Source organism: Calypte anna, chromosome 5, assembly GCF_003957555.1.
Source record: "Calypte anna isolate BGI_N300 chromosome 5, bCalAnn1_v1.p, whole genome shotgun sequence".
In the NCBI taxonomy this organism is placed as follows: Eukaryota; Metazoa; Chordata; class Aves; order Apodiformes; family Trochilidae; genus Calypte; species Calypte anna.
Window position 1 is genome coordinate 16,233,356 of NC_044250.1, and position 19,691 is coordinate 16,253,046.

Below are 19,691 nucleotides of genomic sequence, written 5' to 3' on the forward strand. Positions count from 1 at the left end.
TTTTAGGCACTGTGAGGTAGCAACTTAGCAGAAAATCCAAGTTGCCCCCTCTGAAGCAATTTTTAGCACTATAATCCCAGTCTTTTCCTCTGTCCTGGAGCAATGTTTAGAAGCCTAATTCTGATCTTTCTTACTCAATTAGCAGTAAGCCCCTGAGCCCAGCCTGTTCCAAATAGTAAGCACATGGTTCAACATCCTTCCCAACATGAAGTCAGCCTCCCAGAAATTACAGTTATCTGCAGCATGCCATTAGCACCCATAATGCTCCTTAGGATGCCTGCACAAGGGGAAGGGAGACACAATCTGCCACAGAAAACTGAATTAATCCCAACTGAGCACCTTGGCCACACCACCCCCATGCACTGAGGCACTGCAGGCAGCTGCTGGGTTAGGTGAAAAATCCCAATGAGAGGATGGGTGCTGTGTGTACAGGCAAAGGCTGTGCTGGGCTGAGGGATGGCACCCGAAAGATTGTGCTTAGAGATGCCTCCAGACTCAGCTTCTCAGTGTGCAGAAAGGTTTTATAGCAACAACTGCCATTAAAGTGACCTTAGGACTGCTTGAGCTGAAGTATCAGCTGGGACTTGCTCAAGAAAAAACAAAAGGGCAAAGTCCTAAATGTGCCAGAAAACAGAGGACAAAATAAGATTTAGTGCTACTTGGCAGTTTCATTCTTTGAATGCTTTCAGGGTGTTTGGGGTTGTTTGGTTTGGATGGCTGTGTGGGCAGGGGCTTCTGAGGTGTTTCAGGTCCAGGGCAGCTGGGATCCTGCTGGACTTGCTGGCACTGAAGCCAAATGCAGAACTGAAGAAGCAGGCACAGGGTGATCTGCACACCAGCAGCTTTCCTGGAAACAAGGAGAGCTGAGAGTTCAGCCAAAGGAGTCAGGTTTGCACAGCCAGCTCCATGATGGATGACAACTCCCCTTGGAAATGTATTTGTAACAGGAGGGAAGAGGTGAAAGCATTTCAGTCCTGCTACTACTAGCAGTGCTATTTCAGGAAAAACAGCTCTAATTCTGCTCTCAGCCCCCCAGAGGGAGCTGCTGAATGAGAGCTCCTGAAAAGTCCTACAGGGCTCAGCCTCAAGCTCTCAATTTTTACTAGGACTAATTAATCCACTGCCAATTCCAGTCCAAAGAAAAGCTTCCCATAGTTTTTTTGGATCTGATGACTGAGGACATGAGGTCATGTGGAAAGCTAAATTACATTCCTCTTCCCTTTCTGAGGTACAAATCATGGGACAAAGACAACCCCAATAAATGAGTGCTGCTCCTCAAGGGTCAGGACTGGCCCATCCCTGTTTGACATCTTTGTTGGTGACATGGACAGGGGGATGGAGAGCACCCTCAGTTTGCTGAGGACACCAAAGTGTGTGGTGAAGTCACCAGGCTGGAGGGAAGGGATGGATCCAGAGGGAGCTGGACAGGCTGGAGAAGTGGGCTGTGCAAACTGCATGGAGTTCAACAAGGGCAAGGGCAAGGTTCTGCCCCTGGGGGGAGGCAATCCCATGGACAGCAGAGGTTGGGAGGAGAAAGGATGGAGGAGAGCCCTGAGGAGAAGGACTTGGGGGTGAGGATGGAGCAGGAGCTCCACATGAGCCCTCAGGGTGTGCTTGGAGTCCAGAACCCAACCGTGTCCTGGGGGCACCAACAGCAGCACAGACAGTGCTCAGGGGAGGGGATTCTCCCCCTCTGCTCAGACCCCACCTGGAGTTCTGTGTCCAGTTCTGCAGAAACCAACATCAGAAGGACACAGAGCTCCTGGAAGGTGTCCAGAGGAGCCACTGAAATGCTCAGAGGGCTGAGCACCTCCCTGGGAAGCCAGGCTGAGGGATTGGGGTTGTTCAGCCTGGAGAAGAGGAGGCTCCCAGGTGAGCTCAGAGCAACCTCCCAATATCTGAAGGGGCTCCAAGAAAGCTGGGGGAGGGCTTTGTGCATGGAGGGGTAGGGAGAGGACAAGGGGAATGGGTTAAAACCTGAGGAGGGGAGATGGAGGTTGGACATGGGGAAGAAATTCTTTAATTTGAGGGTGCTGAGCCCCTGTCCCAGGCTGCCCAGGGAAGCTGTGGCTGCCCCATCCCTGGCAGTGTCTCAGCCCAGGTTGGATGGGGCTTGGAGCACCCTGGGCTGTGGGAGGGATCCCTGCCCATGCAGGGGGTTGGGACTGGATGAGCTTTAAGGTCTCTTCCAACCCAAACTTTTCCACGTTGGGCAGCAGGACAAGTCAGACAGCAAGGCTCTGAATCAGCACCTGATCTTGATTTTGCAGTGTAAGAATCCGTGTTGGTTGCCCAAATAAAACCACCTAAGGCCATCTCTATGTGCTGAGGTGCCACAGGGTACCTTAGACATGGGGCTGGTGTTGTGCCATGGACATTAAAGGACACAGTGTCCTTCTGGAATATGTTATCTGGATTGGAGTCATGCTGAGGCACAGGACCAGCTGCATCTGACCCACTCCATCTGCCCTGCCAGCCAAGGGAGGCCCAACGTCTGCTGGGTCATCCTCTGATCTCTGCATGGACTACAAGGGGCAAGTTATTGTTACATGAAGGCAGCTTCTAGTTTGCATTCCATTTTCAAGCTGTATCAAGCCAGCTTCAACTCAGCTTATTGCCATAGCAAGACTGCTCCCTTTAGGAAGTGGCTTCCACCCCTATCAGTCATGCTTCACTCCAAAAAGACCCAGTATCTAAGTCCCTAGTGCCTTCCATTCTTGCTGCTCACCATAATATATTTATTAAAAGCCTAGAACAAGATCCAGGTCACCAAGTTCCACGAGAAGTGAGAAAAGAGAAGATAAGTGCACTACTGCAAGAAGCACTCAAAGGAACTCAGGCCTATCACAAGCTTCACCTTTTCCCTAGAAAGCCCTAAAACCTTCTCCAGCCAGAGGAGCATTCCAGCAGAAGGTTCTATTTATAACTGTACACAAACACCTCCAGCCTCAGCAGCCTGCTGCTCCTCTGTCTCTGAAGAGCTGAAAATCAATCACCCAAAGCTGGCCAGACTCTTAACCAGAGCTCAGAGAAGGGGCAGACAGACTACTCCAAGCCTATGTAATCCATAAGGGTGAGGAGCACCACAAAGGGGAGAGAAGAGAGGCAGCAAGCAGGGAAGATGAGCCCTCTCCAGAGCCACCTCTTCATCAGCAGAGCTTTTGCACCAGGGGCACCACGATGCTCACCTGCTGGTGTTCAATCACACTGAGAATCCTTTGGCAGCCACCAAAAGGACAGCTGACCCACCAAGTATCTTCAAGTGGAAAAAACCAACTGAACAACAACAACTCTAAGACACAAACAAAAATAGGAGCAGAGCAGGCTGAAGAGGTAGAGGGCCAATTCTTGACATTCGATCCAACAGCTCCCTCTGAGAGATCTCCAGGTTGGCACAAAGATCACCCATGTGCCAGGGAAATGCCTGCTCCCTGGCTAGGGAAGCAGCAAACAGGGTGCAAGATTAAAGACAACAGGGACAGAGGATGGCTGAGGGAGAGCAGCCCCTGAACCTGCTGGTAGGAAGCAGGCAGAGAGCATCACAGCCCAGACTGCAGGTGCTGGACCTGACGGATGGAGCAGGCAGGGAGCTGTGCAGACCCCATCCAGCACCAAGAACCATGCAAATGGGCTCCTTCCTAGGCATCAACAACACACAGGGCACTGCTGCTCTCTCCTCAGGCCCATCACACAGCTAAGGCTCCAGACAAACTAGATATACCTATAAGAAAAGATTAAAAAAAGTAAAATAAACCCCCCCAAAAAACCTGTTAAAAACCAAAAAAAACCCTAGTAAGTGCAGGTGGTTTTGAGATTCCTCCAGCACCTGGAGAGCCCAGTGCCTTATCAGCTGAGGATGGCGTGATAAAGCTCTTTTGTCAACAAGATTTCCATGAAAGGAGCTAGTTCCTCTGTTCTGTACCCAGGAGCCTCAGTCTGGATATGCTTAAGTTCTCCTGAGTTATTTGGTGGAATGGTGTCTGTCTGATGCTCAGCACAGAGGATCCCTGCAAACAAAAGTCCTCAGCTGCAATCTGGAATTAATTGCATTTCCCATCAGTGGATCCAAAGCCAAACTTGAACTGAGGAACAGGAGGAATTTCCTAGCATGATCTCCTCCAAGGTTAATTTAGCTTGGTTGCCCATCCTTTCCTATTCCATTTGTTCCTCTGACTCATCCATGGAAGAGCTTCAAGTCAGTCTTTTATGATAAGCTGGGTTTCAGGAGAGCTGCCCTGTGCTCTCCCTGGGCACAGATCCCTAAGCTGCTCCAGCACCTGTCTCTGGGACTACTGAGAATAAAGCAAAGCTCAGGCTTTTCCTGCCTGGCCTCTCCAGGACATGAAACACTCCTAATTATAACACAATGCTGTCATCAGACCAAAAATACACAGCTGTAAACAAGAGGCACTGAAACAAAAGTTCACAAGCTGACAGCTAGAAAATAATTAACTTTATTAGATGTTTCCTCACAGGTAGCTCAGGCTGCCAGAAGGCTCCTGTCCTCCCCAGGGGACATTGCACAGCAGTGTGCTGGGGATTCAAGGAAAACACCAATTCCTCAGGGTAGTGACCTCAGGTTCTGAAAGCTCCCCCTGCCTGGCTGCACTTCTGTTCCTCTTCCCAAATAACCTGAAAAAACCTGAGCTCCACTTGTTGTCCTTCCAGCTGAGCTGAAGGAAAGCTGACTTGTGCTGACCCAAGATGTTCTCTGCCAGCCCAGCAGTGAGAGCAGATGGATGGCAAACAGGGCCCAAAAACCAAATTCATGCCAGCAGTGAATAAAATGAGAACAATGTCTCAGGATCTGCCCTATAAGATATTTTCAAGTGTACCCCACAGCTGGGAAAAGATCCTGGATAGATACCTAAAAGCCCTGGTTGTGGAAAACTTGCTACCAGTTGTATAACTCCCAGTATTTAACACAAAAAAAAGACCCAAATAGTTTTAAATATTTGGACTGGGGGCTGGCAGCTAGCAGTGAGGCCACAAAAGGCACCACTTCTCTTCACATCTGTACACATATTCCTGTGAGGCAATGACATTGAGAAATGCCATGTACCAAAACAAGAAGCTGTGCTGCTGGGACTTCCCTAATTCATGTTGGTTTGAGATTTATATGGGTTTTACTCAGTTCTGCTAAAACAAAAAACCCAAACAGCTCAGCTGACTTGACTCAATCTAATAAACAGACCCAGGAAGGAAGCTTTTATTATCTGTTGTAATACACAGGTAGCAAACACAGACCCAGAGGAGTCTGCAGAGATGCCTGCTGCTCACCCAGCTGCTCCCTGGAGCTGTAATCCTTCCCATCAGGGAATGTGCAAGGATCACCAAGTGAATGATTTGGCAAAGGAGATTTCAGAAAGCTGGGCACCTGCTGGGAATAATGATCCTTCTCCCCCTTTACTCAAGATGCAAACCCTGAGTAACCCCTGAGGATCCCCATCACCTGGGGTGAGCTGCTCCTGTTTGGATTTTACAGGTGTGGCAGTGGGAACACCAAGAGGAGGAGACAGCTTTTCCAGCAAGGCAGCTCTGACAGCCAGAGACTGAAGGGAGGGCTCAGCCCACACCATTTTCTGGCTCAGATTCTCAGTGCTCAGCATTGCTGATGTCAACAGTGCCAAGACACAGCCTGCAGCAGGAGGGCCAAGTAAATCCACATCACTTGCAACAGCTCCTGAGCCAGAAACCTCCCTCATTCATGTTTGTCCCCAAGATGTTTACTTACCCTTTTCAAGGAAAATTTTGGAACAAAAAACCAAAAACCCCAAGCAAACACACAAAAATATGTTTTACTTTACACATTCAAATAAAGCAAAACCAAACCAAGCTCTTTTTCCCCTTGGAGCCAAAAGAGAGGGTTATTTGCTGTGCTCTGGATACCAAGTTAATAGATGAAGCAGAACTATTGCCATGTCCTGGATGTGGGGAGCATAAGGAGAAGATTTTAAGTCTGCCCCAGTTTTTTCCTCTTCCAGAGAGCCCCTCCCCAGACAGCCCCCATCCAGCATTGGCACCCACAGGGCAGGACACCCATGCAAGCTGCAGTGTTCACACCTCATCTCACCTTCTGGCAGATTGCTGTGCTTCCCAGAGAAACAAAAAGGCTTTAGGAGAACAGGGACAGGAGCTGCCAGGCTTGACTCCATCCCAAAGCTAAACCTTTGCATCAGACACCATGTGGTGTGTGCACACCAAAGCCTCCCAAAGAACTGATGCTCTGCAGGCTGGAGCCTGATTGTTTGCACAGCCAGGACTGGAGCATTTTACTCTTGCAACACAAATCAGAAAACCCCATAACTGGTGCTGCAAAACAATCAAGAGGAAGGCCAAGAGGCAGCTCAGCTCAGCTCAGGCAGGCTGCCAGGATCAGTGTCACAACAGTCCCCACCAGCCTAATCTTTCTCCACTCTCATTCCCTGGTAGGAGGCTTAATGTTGTGTTATTTCTGCTGTGCTAGAGAGAAACTAAATGATAAAGCAACACCTGAAAAGTTGCTGAGCACCCTGGGGAAGCTGCACTGAAAGGCATGTCCTGACCTCCTCCATCCCTCACTCCTTGCCAGTGTCAAGAAAAAGCAGTGACAAGAAAAGGAGATTCACAGAGGAAGAGAAGGTGCAGCTCTGCTCATTGCTGCTCACTCTGAGCCAGAGCAATGCCAGGTTTTGGGTCACTTTTTTTAAAAGCAAGTACTCAGCAAGAGAAAGTTTGTGGAGGAGAGAAACAGATCAAAACACATGCTGTGAAAATGCTAAATTTTCTTTTTTCCTCTGCCTTGTGCAAAAGCAGAAGTAGAACCCCATCAAACTCTTGCTTCATTTAGACTGAAAACCACCACCAAAGCTGACAGTGATTGTCATGCTGAGCAGGAACTGCTGCAGAAGGCTCAAGCCTCAGACACAGGCACAATGCTCCACACCCCCTCGTGTCTCAGGATGGCACCACACACACAGAGGAACCAACAGGTTCCACTTCACAGCAGAGCAGCCACCAGAAGCAAGGGGGAAGGAGGGAGGGCAGTGCTGCAAGACAGAAGATGCTTTTTGCTCAGGGGGATGCAGCCAAGGTGGGCTGAGCAGTCCCCAGTTCTCTTTCCAGAAAAGCAGCACCAGCCATGCTGACATCAGTGTATCAGACACTGCCCATCACCCTCAGCTGGCTCTGCAACCCCACAGCAAGGCCCATGCACAACTTCTGCTGCTTTCAGGCAGCTGAGATGTTCCTGGAGACATGGCTGGCTCTGTCAGGGCAGAAAAAGGCAGCCCCTCTTCCTCCTCCCTGCACCCTTGCATGGCTGCTGGAGTCCCATCCTGCCCTGGCACAGCATGACATGAGAGCTTGGTGATTTGGTGTGCTCTAAATATCAGTGAACAGAGCCAAAGCTATTGCCACATCCAGGACATGGTGGGCCTAAGGGTAAGATCTGCTTTAAGTTGACCCTTTTTTTTTTTTTTTAGTTTTTGCACAAAGAACCTTGCCCAGGCCTCTTGCACTGTCCCTCAGCTGGCATTGTGCCCATTGCACAATCAGCCAACTGCTCCAATCCATGCCATGCACTTCCATGCTGATGTCCACTGCTTTTGCTCTTCCATCTCACCCAGGCACTAAGTTACCACCTTAAAAAAAAAAAAGAAAAAAAAGAAAGCCTGAACTTTTCCTCACCAGCCATGACATGAGGAGGGCCTGCTACCAGCAAGGAACAAGAAGCTTTGCTCCATAGCAGTCTTCAGCAGAAGTGTGGGCATTTTGCTCTGGCAGGCATCTCATGTTGATAATTCTTAGAGTCATGGAATGGGCTGGGTTGGAAGGGACCTCAGAGATCACCAAGTCCAACCCTTGATCCACTCCCCCCGTGGTTCCCAGCCCATGGCACTCAGTGCCACATCCAGGCTCTTTGGAAAGATCTCCAGACACGGAGAATCCACTACTTCCCTGGGCAGCCCATTCCAATGCCTGATCACCCTCTCCAGAAAGAAATTCTTTCTCATCTCCAACCTAAACCTCCCCTGGCACAACTTGAGACCCTGCCCTCTTGTCTTGCTGAGAGTTGCCTGGGAGCAGAGCCCGACCCCCCCCTGGCTCCAACCTCCTTTCAGGGAGTTGCAGAGAGTGATGAGGTCTCCCCTGAGCCTCCTCTTCTCCAGCCTCAACACCCCCAGCTCCCTCAGCCCTTCCTCACAGCAATTCTGCTGGATCCCTTCACAGCCTCCTTGCTCTTCTCTGGACCTGCTCCAGCACCTCAAGCTCCTTCCTGAGGGGCTGAGGGGCCCAGAACTGGACACAGGACTCAAGCTGTGGCCTCCCCAGGGCTGAGCACAGGGGCAGAATCACTTCATTAAGCTCATTTGGAAGCCACTTCAGTCAGATAACAAGGCAGGCTGCATTCCTCAGGAGCTGTGACACCAGCACATCTGCAGACTGACAGTATCATCCTCCATGGACACCACCAACAGCCCCTCAGCCACAGCTCCCAGGAACAAGATGATTCAGGTTCTGAAAGCAACCACCTGAGCAGGACAGGACCTGCTCACAGAGGCATTTACAGACCCCAGGGAAGAGCCTCTGCTCAACTCTTCCTGAGCAGTGCACAAGCAGGAAGAGCAGGAGGACAAAGCAATGTCCACCTGGAGCTCACACACACACACACACACACACCAAACTCTGACATGTGCAGAATTATGGGGAGTAATTAAAGGGTTCCCATAAAGAATCCCACAGTATAAGACCACTGGGGTAAATAAATCAATGAAACTCTCCCCTCTGCTGACAGCCCACTCTGGAACAGGTCTTTTAACTTTCTCCACGCCACTAACTGTGGCAGCCTGAATCCACACCCTGCCTCCATGAGACACTGCAATAACTTTCCTGCCAGCCTCAGCCCTGAGTCAGCAGCATTAAATGAAGCTGTCAAGAGCTGCTCTTGTAATTATCATATGTAAAGAGCTCCCTGCTCCCTTCACACCCTCAGATGCCACATCCTCTGTCTGCTTCAGGAAACTCAACTAGATAATCCATAGGAGTGGCAGTGCAGACACTGCCAGAGCCTCCAGTGCTCAAATGGTACTCAGTCCTCTAAATCCTAACCCAAAACGCTTCCAGAATGAGTACCCATCCATCCATCCATACTGCAGCATATGGAGAGGAAAAATTCACTCTCAGAAAAGAAATCTTCCAGGCACAGCATAGCCAAAAGCCTGGGAAGCAGCTACAGAAGATACTTCATTAAGCTTGCTGATTGCAAACAACTTGTCAGGCAGAAGCCATCTATATTTTCTGTACCAGAAAGTAGCACAGTTCCAGCTTTGGGCAAGTGCCAAAGGGCAGCACCCTTGGGTTCTACTAAACCATACCTGGTAGCCCAAGCACCAAGAGCAAAGTGCACAGCACCCCTCTGGACACACCACTGCTGGAATCACAAGGAGCTGGGGCTGTTCTCAGGGCTTCAGCTGGGCTGGGTCATTTTCTCCAGGAACAGGGAGTCCAGCTCTCCAAGACATCCTGTACTGCAGATCCCATACCCCAGAGACAGGACCAGGACTGTCACCAACAGCAGATGGATCACAAGTGTCATAGTCTCTCCCTTCCCTTCCTCCAGCAGTTGTAGCCACAACAGGCAGAACTACAAACAACAACCTCCAACAGAACTACAACCACCCCCAGCAGAACTACAACAAACAAGCTCCAACAGAACTACAACCATTCCCAGCAGAACTACAACAAACAACCCCCAGCAGAACTACAACCACCCCCAGCATGTTTCCTACACTCCCATGTTGGGTTTGTGTGGCAGGGCTTTGGTAGGAGGGCTGGGATACCCTCTCCAGGAAGGAGGGAAGGGTGGGATAAGGTGGGGGTTTTTTTGAGCAGTGGTTTTAATGGTTTTAGAGGTGATAAATGAACCCGATTTTTTCCCCCAAATCAAGTCTGGTTTGTCCATGACACTAACTGGTGAGTGAACCCTCCTGTCCTCATGGGCTTTCCATCAGATTTTCTCCTCCCCATCCATCCCACAGTGAGTGAGCAGCTGGGTGGGTCTGTACTGCCAGCTGGGCCTTACCCACAACAGCCCCCAGGCTCAGCAATTCCCTCTTCCTCCTGGGTGCTCCTTGGAAGGGATTTTCTGCTGCCCCAAACCCTATCATTCTGCCTTTTCCCAAGGACAGATTTCTACATGGGGTAATTTCTTCTAGGCCTCCTGTTCACCAGCTTTTTCTCTCTGGTGCCTTCTGCCTGTTTGACAAAAGAGCAAGCAGAGGAGAGTTAAAAATCCTCTTCAGTCAGAGGAGAGTTTAAAATCCCCTTTAGTCAGGCTGATGAAGATTTCATCCCTGCTTCAGGAAGGGCAGAGAAGTGAGAAGCCCACAGCAAGCAGGGGGTAGCATCAAAGTACAGCCAGTCCCAAACCCACTGCACTGAGAGATGTGAAACAGTCACCATCAGCTGCTGGACACACAGGCAGAGCTGCTGTAACTACAGCTGCAGGAGTTTGGAACTGGAAGACAGAGCAAGGAATCTGAGCAAGGTTCTTGTTTTATCAAGACTACACTGAATTTTCACACATAATCAATACCCTGAAGAACACACAACTGCTTCTCATATTTTATGTAGGTGCAGGGGCCTTGAAGAGTTTGGGGAGAAAGAACTGGGACAGCCTGAATGTGCCACAAGTTCAAGAGAGATGGTGAAATAGCCATGCACAGACAGCTTGATCTGCTGTCCCTGTCCCTGCAGGGCTGCTCCAACTGATGAGTGCTCTGCACACCTCCTGTCCATGGGGTGGAAAACTCAGACATTGATGACTTTTTGACTAAAAATGACTGCTTGGCTCCCCTTGCACTCCGAGCTGCCTGCAGAGCACCTCTCGCCCTTGGAGCTGCCTTGCTGGGCCCTGGCACACAGCAGAACAAGTTCCTTCCCTCCCAGGACCAGGTAACACAGGGTGCTCTTGCCCTGACCACCACTGGCAGCTTCTCCCCAAGCCAGTGAGCATTCCCAACTCTGTCAGCACAGAACACCCTCCCACCCATCCCACTTTCCACCAGAGAAACTTTACTGCTTCCAGGGAGCCCCACAGATCAGATCCAGGTCTCATGGATGTACAGAGAAGCCTCTCCTGGGGGCCCTGAGCCCAACAACTTTTTTCCTGTGCAGAGAGGGACTGGAGTTTTGAGGGGCCATGCACTCAGTGAACCTCTCCATAGTGTCCCTGAGGACATCTTTGGGTCCCTTCACACAAGAGCAGAACACAAACTGTCCCTAGGATAAGCTCCAGGACTCACAGTTTGGTCAACAAGGACTGGCATTGCTCTGAGGACTCCGGAGATTAAGCTGATTTGTTTCCCTCTCTCAAGCTAGGATTTGGTGTGAGACTCCACAAACCCAGAGGAAAGCCTCTGGGACCAGTCCATTAAGCACATAATCATATTTAAGGAGCACAACATTAAAGAGGCTATTATTGTTCATTATCTCAGGTTTAAAAAGTAGTGGTTTATTTAGTTTGGGTTTGTTTTTTTCTCCTGCCACCCAATGAAAAAAGTCTCTACAGTGCAGCAGTATCTATCCTTGTGATCACAAACCTGAATATCAAATAACTGTTCAACTCAGATTAAACCTGAGACTGAGTTCTAAGATATTGGTTGGGAAAAAAAAAAAAAACAAACAAAAAACACCAAGAAAAAAACAAGAAAAAAACCCAACCAAACACAAAAAAACGAACTTGTAAACAACCCAGGAATTGTTCTCCAAATGAGATTTTCTTCTGATATTGTCATTCTTCAGGAGAATAGTTAACCCTGAGTGGGGCTTTGATAGCCATCTTTGCCACCAAATCCACCTCCTCCCCAAATAAGAAGCAGCCCACCAGTTCCAACCCCCCCTCAGCTGAGAGCTGTACAGCACAATATTCACAATTGAGATGCTGTAGTTTAAGTGTGAGCCACTAGCAGAGTCTGGGACCTTAGAAGCAGCACAAAAAAAACAGTTTTTCAGTGAGCAGAGCTGTGTTCACATTCAGCCAGGCTGCTTTGCTTCCAGAACAGCCACAGCTCAGAGTGAGGTGATTCAAGACCCTTATTAAGAACATATCCCCTACCCTCTAGTAAAGATTTAAGAATCTGACAGCTGCTGCACTTTAGCTTTATTAGTGACTGAAAAAAACAGTCTGATCATGACACATAAACCAGCTTTACACATCCAGGTAGGCCCAGTGACTCCAGGATTTATTCAGAAAGGGAAGCAACCTAGAGCTCCAGGCCTGGAGTCTGTGTTGCAGGGGTTGAGGTATACACAAGGAAGAGACTACAAAGCCAGCACAAAAGAACTTCTCAGTTGTTTGGCATGCAAAGATGCATTTCCTGGTGTGCTGGACTCCAACAGACCCAGGAGAAGACAGTGGCATGACAGAAAGCCATTTCCCAGAAAACCCTGGGGACAAGAAGTGATTCATGCTACAACACTGCAGTGTGGACAGTCAAGTAACTTGGAAACACTCCAGACTTTGCCCAACGCACCTTGATAACCACACAGATGATTCCAGTGGAAAAACAGCACTTTTTCCTGCCAGTGTACCAAAGAACCTCAGAGCTGGAGAGAACACTTCACATGTGTGACAAGATCACTGTTGGAGCCTGGAGAATAAGTCCAAGAGCCCTGCAACTTACTGACCAAGTGCTTAACAAGAGCTAGGCAAGGTCGTATCAGACCCTAAACACCTCCTGCTCTCTTATTTAGAAACAAGGCCCTCTGCCTAGCTAATATGGATGCCCAGTGGTGTTTTATTTGGTACTCTCAAGCACACCTCTGAAGTCCTGAGTGAGCTCTTAAGGCTGCAGATCATTGGTCTGGGCTCTCAGTCTGTGGAACATTACTGCCATATTAAATGAGGAGTGAGGTTTTAATTCAGGGAGAAGGCAGAAGCAGCTCAGAGCCAAGCTGGACAGACAGCAAGGCCAGAAGGAAAATGCTGGGGAAGAAACTTAAGTGGGAACTTACACTCTGAAGTCCAGGGAAATTTATTTAGTCTTGATCAGGGCCTCAAAGGACCCACACCAAGGAAACAACCAAAGGGAAGAGGTTTTTCCACTCCTCCCCAGGAACTATTTCTCCTTGCACAATTGAGTCTCCTTGACTTCAGTGCCAAGTACAGATCCTGAAGGCACCAACCTTACCTACACACAGCCAGCTGAGCCAGCACAGCTCTCCTCTGCATGTCACCCATCAAGAGACCCTCTGTGACATCCCAAGCAGGACAGGGCAGCAGTGCAGAGCAACAGAAGCTGCAAAAAGCTTCCAAGCCCCCAGGCCCACACCTCCTGCCAGCCAGAAAGCATCAGAGATGCAGGATCCCACAGCAGCCTGTGCCTGGATGAACTGCTCCCCCAGCACAGGCTGCTCCTTCTGCCCTGTCCCCTTCTTCCCTATGACTTCATTCTAACCCCTAGACCTCAGCCCAGAATCTGCACAGTCAGGAGAGTTTATGACAGGGACAAAGTGCAGTGAAATAATGCCCCAACCCCAGCACCTTGTTTGCTTTTACTTTCAGAAGTCAGCTCTGTGGCATTACAGCTGCCCTCTACCCAAGAGAGGCAGAGCCAAAAGAAAACTCACCGAGACAAGTCAAACTTTACACAGAGTTTGAACACCCAAGATCAAAGCCTTGGCTAGCTCTAAACACCAAGCTCTGCCCTTTTTCAGCAGGGAGGTGAATGCTGCCTGGAACGTGGCCCCTAACTCAGTCCTGAGTCCCCTAACTCAGGGGCAGAAAGTTCCCTTTCCTTCCCTGTGGGGCAAACCTATTCCAATCCTGCTTCACAGAAAGCTCTCTGCCAGGGTGGGTGATTCCCTGAGGGCAACACCTAGCACATCCTGGATGCTCTGAACAAAGAAATAACAAGTATTAATATAGAGATGATAAGAGACTTAGCAATATAACAGCATCTAAGCAAGGGAGGAGTTAGGGCCCCACCACCAGTGGGTCTCACCTTGATGCCATTCCTCAGAGCAGCACAAGGACCACCCAGTTAGGAACTAATTGGGCAGCCACCTCTTTAACAGAAGGTTAAGGAAAGCAACCAAACCTCTGCCTGCTATCAGCAAATGGATCCCTGAAGGAGAAGGTGTTAGAGGAGGCCTTTTCCCTTGTCCACAATAAAAGCTGGCACCACAAGTCTGGTGTTTGAACAGCTTCCCATCAGGTTCCAGAAGCAATGGGCACTCCTGTAAACACAATGCTGAGGAAGAAACCCCAAACCTAACTATCCAGAAAAAACTATTCTTCTGCTGCACAAAGTCTACCTCTCAAAACTCTGCCTGTCCCCAAAGAACAGGGAGTGCTGTGGAAAGACATCCATGATAAAAGGGAGAGGCCACTTAGCTCTAGGAGCAGCTCACCATTCTGAATCTGGATAGATACACCCAGATCTGCCACCCCACACTGCACTTTTAAGATAAGTTTCACATTTGTTTTTCTCAAAAGGAAACCTTTCAAGTGCAGACTCCAGCATGTGCTTGCTGGCTTTTTCTCCCTACACAAAACAGCTGAACTTCAAATCAGCAGAAAACCAGGAAGCACCACACACCACTCTTCTTCAGCCATTCCCCTGGCATCCTCTAAGCAAAGACAGCCTACATTTTGTGCTTGCTTCAGAGACTACTTTAAGGTTTCTTCTGTGACTTGAAAACTGTAAGTAAACTTGCTCTGGAAAAGAGCAGAATTCCCCAGTGCCCTACACCCCCAGGATTAACCCTCCTCCAGAAATAAACATGCTAAGAATAAAGAGAGATTTCCTAATTACTTGGAAATACTGTTCAACTCTAATCCCTATATGCAGCATGCTGCTGGCTCCATCCCCAGCTGCTTCTCCTCCTGCTCACAGCCACTCAGCTGGTACCCACATGCAAAAAGTCAGCTCCTCTCCCCACCAGACCCAGATTCCAGCAAACCCAACCTAAACACTGAGCCCTAGCAAGCCCAGATTAGAATCATAGAATTGTCAGGGTTAGAAGGGACCTTTAAGCTCACCCAGTTCCACCCCCCTGCCATGAGCAGGGACACCTCCCACCAGATCAGGTCGCTCAGAGCCCCATCCCGCCTGGCCTTAAAAACTTCCAGGGATGGATGGGGCTCCCACCACCTCTCTGGGCAACCTGTGCCAGGGTCTCACCACCCTCATGGGGGAGAACTTCTTCCTAACTTCCAACCTAAATACTCCCCTCCTTCAGTTTGAATCCATCCCCCCATGTCCTGTCACTCCCTGACATCCTATAAACTCCCTCCCCAGCTTTCCTGTAGCCCCCTGGGAGGCCACACCGAGGTCTCCTCGGAGCCTTCTCCTCTCCAGACCACCCAACCCCATTTCTGAGCCTTCCTGACCCATTCCTAAGGGGTGGATCCAAACCATGAGCCCTGTGCCGGCTCCCTCCCCTCCCTCAGGGCCCTTCCCGAGGCCCGGACCCGCAGGGCACCGCTCCCTCCAGCCCCGGGGGGGGGGTTCAGGTACCAATTTCGGACGAGTGCGTCCCCCCTTTATGTGCCTGCGGTGCCTCCCGGCCCTCCGTCCCGAGGTGCGGGATGCGGGGTGCGGGGTGCCAGGGCCTTCACCGCGCAGCACCGCTCGGCTTTGGGGAGCAGCCGGGGCGCCATTTCCACCGCTACCACCGATGCCGTCGCAATTAAAGAATTAAAAACAAAGACAGGAAGGCTGGGGAAGGAGGGCTGGGCGCTGGCTGTGGCAGCCCGGGCACCCTCGGGCCTCGCCTCCCCCCCGCTGCCCCCGCGCTTACCCAGGCAGGCACCGCTGACCAGGGCGGTGGCGGTGAGAGCCCCGGCCGAGGCACCATAGACCTTCCTGGCGTTGGTGACGAGGAAGGGGGCATGTTCCTGCAGGCAGCTCGCTACCCCGATGTGGTAGACCCCCAGGAAGCCGCAGCCGGCGAAGGAGATATTCCAGGTGGAGTCCAGGGGGAACATGGCCTCCGCACCCCGCGGAGAGCGGGGGGGAACGGGGAGAGGCGGAGCGCGATGCGCAGGGGAAGCCGCGGGGCTCCGCTCACAGCACAACGCTCCGGGACGGGCGGAACGGAGCGGGAGAGCCGAAAGGAAGCGCTAAGGAAAGAGTGAGCAAGCAGCAGGACAAGGTTTGCCGCTGGATTACCCCCGGCAGCCGCCGTCTTTATAAGAGGCGTCCCGGGCCTCCGTCCCGCCCCGTGCGGGGCCGCCCCTGGGCGGGAAGCATCCGAGCCCTCCTTCCACCCTTCCTCCGGTGAACCCCAGCTCCCAGCCCGGGCAGGCGGCTCCCCACGGGCATTGCGGTTACCGCATCCTCCCACCCATCAACCGCTGCAGCGGATCGGATCGGACCAGCCCCCCCCGTCAGTGGCAGAGGCCGAGCCGGGGCCTTGGGGCGGAGGGGGAGAGGAGCGTGGATCATGGATCCTCTGCCCTCCCCCTCAGCTGCTCTGCTCCTCACAAACACCCTGCTTCTTGGAGGCCTCTGTCCCACCTTCTTGCACCTTCCTGCAGATAACAGGCCTTCTTTTTTTTCCGCTAGAAGCCTGAGAGGGAAGGAAAAGCTTTCCCCCTTCCATAAAAAGCTGAGGAGCCCGAGGGAGGCAAGGATCAGCACAGCCACAGGGCAGGGAGAGGGGGACAGGCAACCCCTCTCCCTTAAAGCCTTTCCTGCCCCTAAATTTACCACACACAGCTCCAGCCTGCCCTTAACAGTTTTCTCTGTGAAAAGTGTGAATCTCTAGAGGGACATCAGAAGGCTCCGTGTTGCAAGAGAAGCAGCTGCTGGACTCGAAGCAAGGAAACCAGAGCAGTAGAAGGGAGGTTTGGGGGTTAAAAACAGAACCAAAACCAACACATAAGTTGTTTTTAAATAGAATCAACATAGAGCAAAGCACCTTCTACCGAAGTTAGGAACAATAGTAAATACTTCATTCATCCTAGCATGAATCTATTTGCATTTTCTTACACCTGGTCAGAAGGTTGTCATTTGGCACAGTGTCACACCTGTGCTTAGCAGCTCTCAGACCAAGCCAAGCTAGCTCTTCCCACAGGAATTTCACCAGTTATGTTAATGGAGACCATCCAAATAACCTCTTTCCTCTTCCTTCCCCTCTGTCCTTCCAAAGGCTACAAGGGAAGTTGGTGTCACAGCCACAGAGGGGCCACCCAGCCTGGAACACCTTTCCTGCCTCAGTCAGCTGGATGAAGAAACCACACTGAGCAGGCAGCCCTGGGATAGATACAATATTTGAGCTCAGGTTAGGCCTCATACTCCAGCTCTACAGAGTGCTTTTTCATTAAATGTGTGTGCTTTTCTTCCACCAGGCAGGCAGGACCTTATTTTTCTTTCAGATCCTACCCTGGAGCTCACCACCTCACTGAGGTGCCCAGAAGTACCCCTGATACACACCAATTCCATCTTGAAGCACTTAAAGAATCAACCTCCCTTTTCTCAAGTCCTCTCTCCAGGTCTTGTACCCCCCAGCCTTTTCCCTCCTCTCCCAGCTCTCCTGGCTTTTGTAATTTCTTTCCTCCCTTGCATTTGTTGTGGTTCCCTTGTCAGCCCTCAGCTCCTCCACCTGAAGAGGTGAATGTTGGTGCACCTGAGCCTGCACCCTCGTAAAAGCCCTGGACAGCAAGACAATCCTTGTGCTTTCATTTCCTCCTTCTGGTGACATGGAAAGGTATGACAAAACCAAAAGGAAAACGTAGCCAAATCAAAAGAAAACATTGTGTCTTGCACTTTCCAGAACAGGGATTGCACTGCAGAAGGACAAGTCTAGAGGCTGGGACTTCAGGGGCAAAATTGGATACTGAAAGTTGTTTGCAGATAACACTTGTAAACACAAGAACAGTTTTGTTCTTAAGCAAATGCTTCCTTCTCTCTCTCTCTCTCTCTTTTTCTCCTTTTTTTTCTCTTTTTTTTTTTTTTTTTTTTTTTTTTTTTTTGTTGTTGTTGTTTTTTTTTGTTGTTGTTGTTGTTGTTGTTGTTGTTTTTTTTAATTTCTTTTTGGGTTTTTTCTCCCTTTTTATTTTTTTTTTCTTTCTTTCTTTTCCCCCCAGCATTTCAGAAACCCTAACCCTGTGCCTGGAAAATAGGAACAGCAATGTTGTGACAATGCTCGGGTTAGTTTCACTTGATTTCTCAACAGTGTTCTCATCCTGAGTTGTTTACATCCCTCTGCTTTGGCCCTCAAGGTTACCTCTCTGAGGAGGATAATGCTGCCCTGATGAAACAGGTTAATGAAATTAACCACATGAGCAGCTTTGGGGGGAGTTCTGCCTGGGGACTGCCACAACCCTTTTTCTCAAAAAATAAATTATCCCCCCAAACTAATCTTTTTTCCCCCTCAATAAACAGCCCTGCCACAACCCTGCCATGGGACAGGTCAGCCAGGTTTCTGTGGCAGCTGTTCATGAATATCAAACTCCTATCAGCACCCTGCAACTTCACTCATGCCCTTACATGTTGTGGTACTGCAGGGGCAGCTTCTCCTGTAATCTCTCTGTTGCATTTATTTTCTGCTCTAATGAACGAGGAGCAGTTCAACATCTCATAACATGCAAACAAACCACCTCGTGTTGTGTGCCCCTAAACTCCCTTGTTTTTTCCCTAAACTCTTCCCTTGTCTCAGGGCAACTGCACTTTCTGTCGTGTTTCTGCACAGAGGGCAGAGCCAGGGCCTCTCAGCTCACCATGGGGATCAGAAGAGGTTTCAGGAGCTGGAAGGAGCCCCTGCTCATAAACAACACATCCTATAGCAATTAAAAACATTTCCCAAGTGTGAATCTCTAGAGGGACATCAGAAGGCTCCGTGTTGCAAGAGAAGACTCAAAGCAGCTCCACTCAAGCCGTGGTTTTTCAAGGCTGGGGCCAATGACAATTAATTTGAAAGGGAAGCTGAGTGCCCATCTCTTGTCTCTAGCATTTTTCTTCAGCATTTTTGCCTGTAGCAGGACAGGGGCATTGCTCAGGAACCCAAGCCCCGTGCAAAGCCTTCCTTTGAGGTCTTTTTCTTACCTGTGATGTTTGTGTACATCACAAACTCTTGGGACTTGCTTCCTAGGAGCATCCATCTCCTCAGGCAATGGCCCAGTCCCCTCATCCCTTCTTGGGACTGCATTTTCCTTCCAGGAAACCTGCTACAGATACCTAACCCAAACCTCCTGAGCTCAGCAGGGCTGCCTGCAAGTAGCAGCTTGCAAAATTGGGCTTTCTGAGTAACTGTGAAACCACTTAATTCCACAGTGGCCCCAGGGAGCCACTGCTTATTACTTTCCAGTGGTGCCCAGGACACTCTCCATCCTTTCCAAGTAGTGAAGATGTCATCTCATTCTCCCTGCCCCATGGTGTTTGTAACAAATGATTTTCAGAGCCAATTTGAGACATCACAGCACTTGTGCCCCAGGGAGAAAAGCTCCCAGGTTTCAGCATCAGGCTCATGACTAAATCACTCTCCCCTACCATCAATTAATGCACTAATGATCTCTTACCAGTGTAATCTCCAGGCACAAGGCTATCCTCTCCTTTCCCTTCAGTTCCTTTGGGCCCTTAGAATCATCACAGAATCATAGAATGGGCTGGGTTGGAAGGGACCTCAGAGATCACCAAGTCCAACCCTTGATCCACTCCCCCCGTGGTTCCCAGCCCATGGCACTCAGTGCCACATCCAGGCTC

General features: G+C 50.1%; 1 protein-coding gene across 1 annotated transcript in view; it reads right to left on the bottom strand.

Moving 5' to 3' along the window:
* Positions 1-16,220, bottom strand: part of PNPLA2 (patatin like phospholipase domain containing 2) — a 31,309-nt gene extending 15,089 nt beyond the window's left edge. The window contains exon 1 of the mRNA XM_030450946.1: positions 15,787-16,220. Coding sequence (XP_030306806.1) covers positions 15,787-15,973 — 187 coding nt within the window. The 5' untranslated portion in view covers positions 15,974-16,220. The remainder of the gene's footprint in view (positions 1-15,786) is intronic.
* Between the last annotated feature and the right edge of the window lie 3,471 nt (positions 16,221-19,691).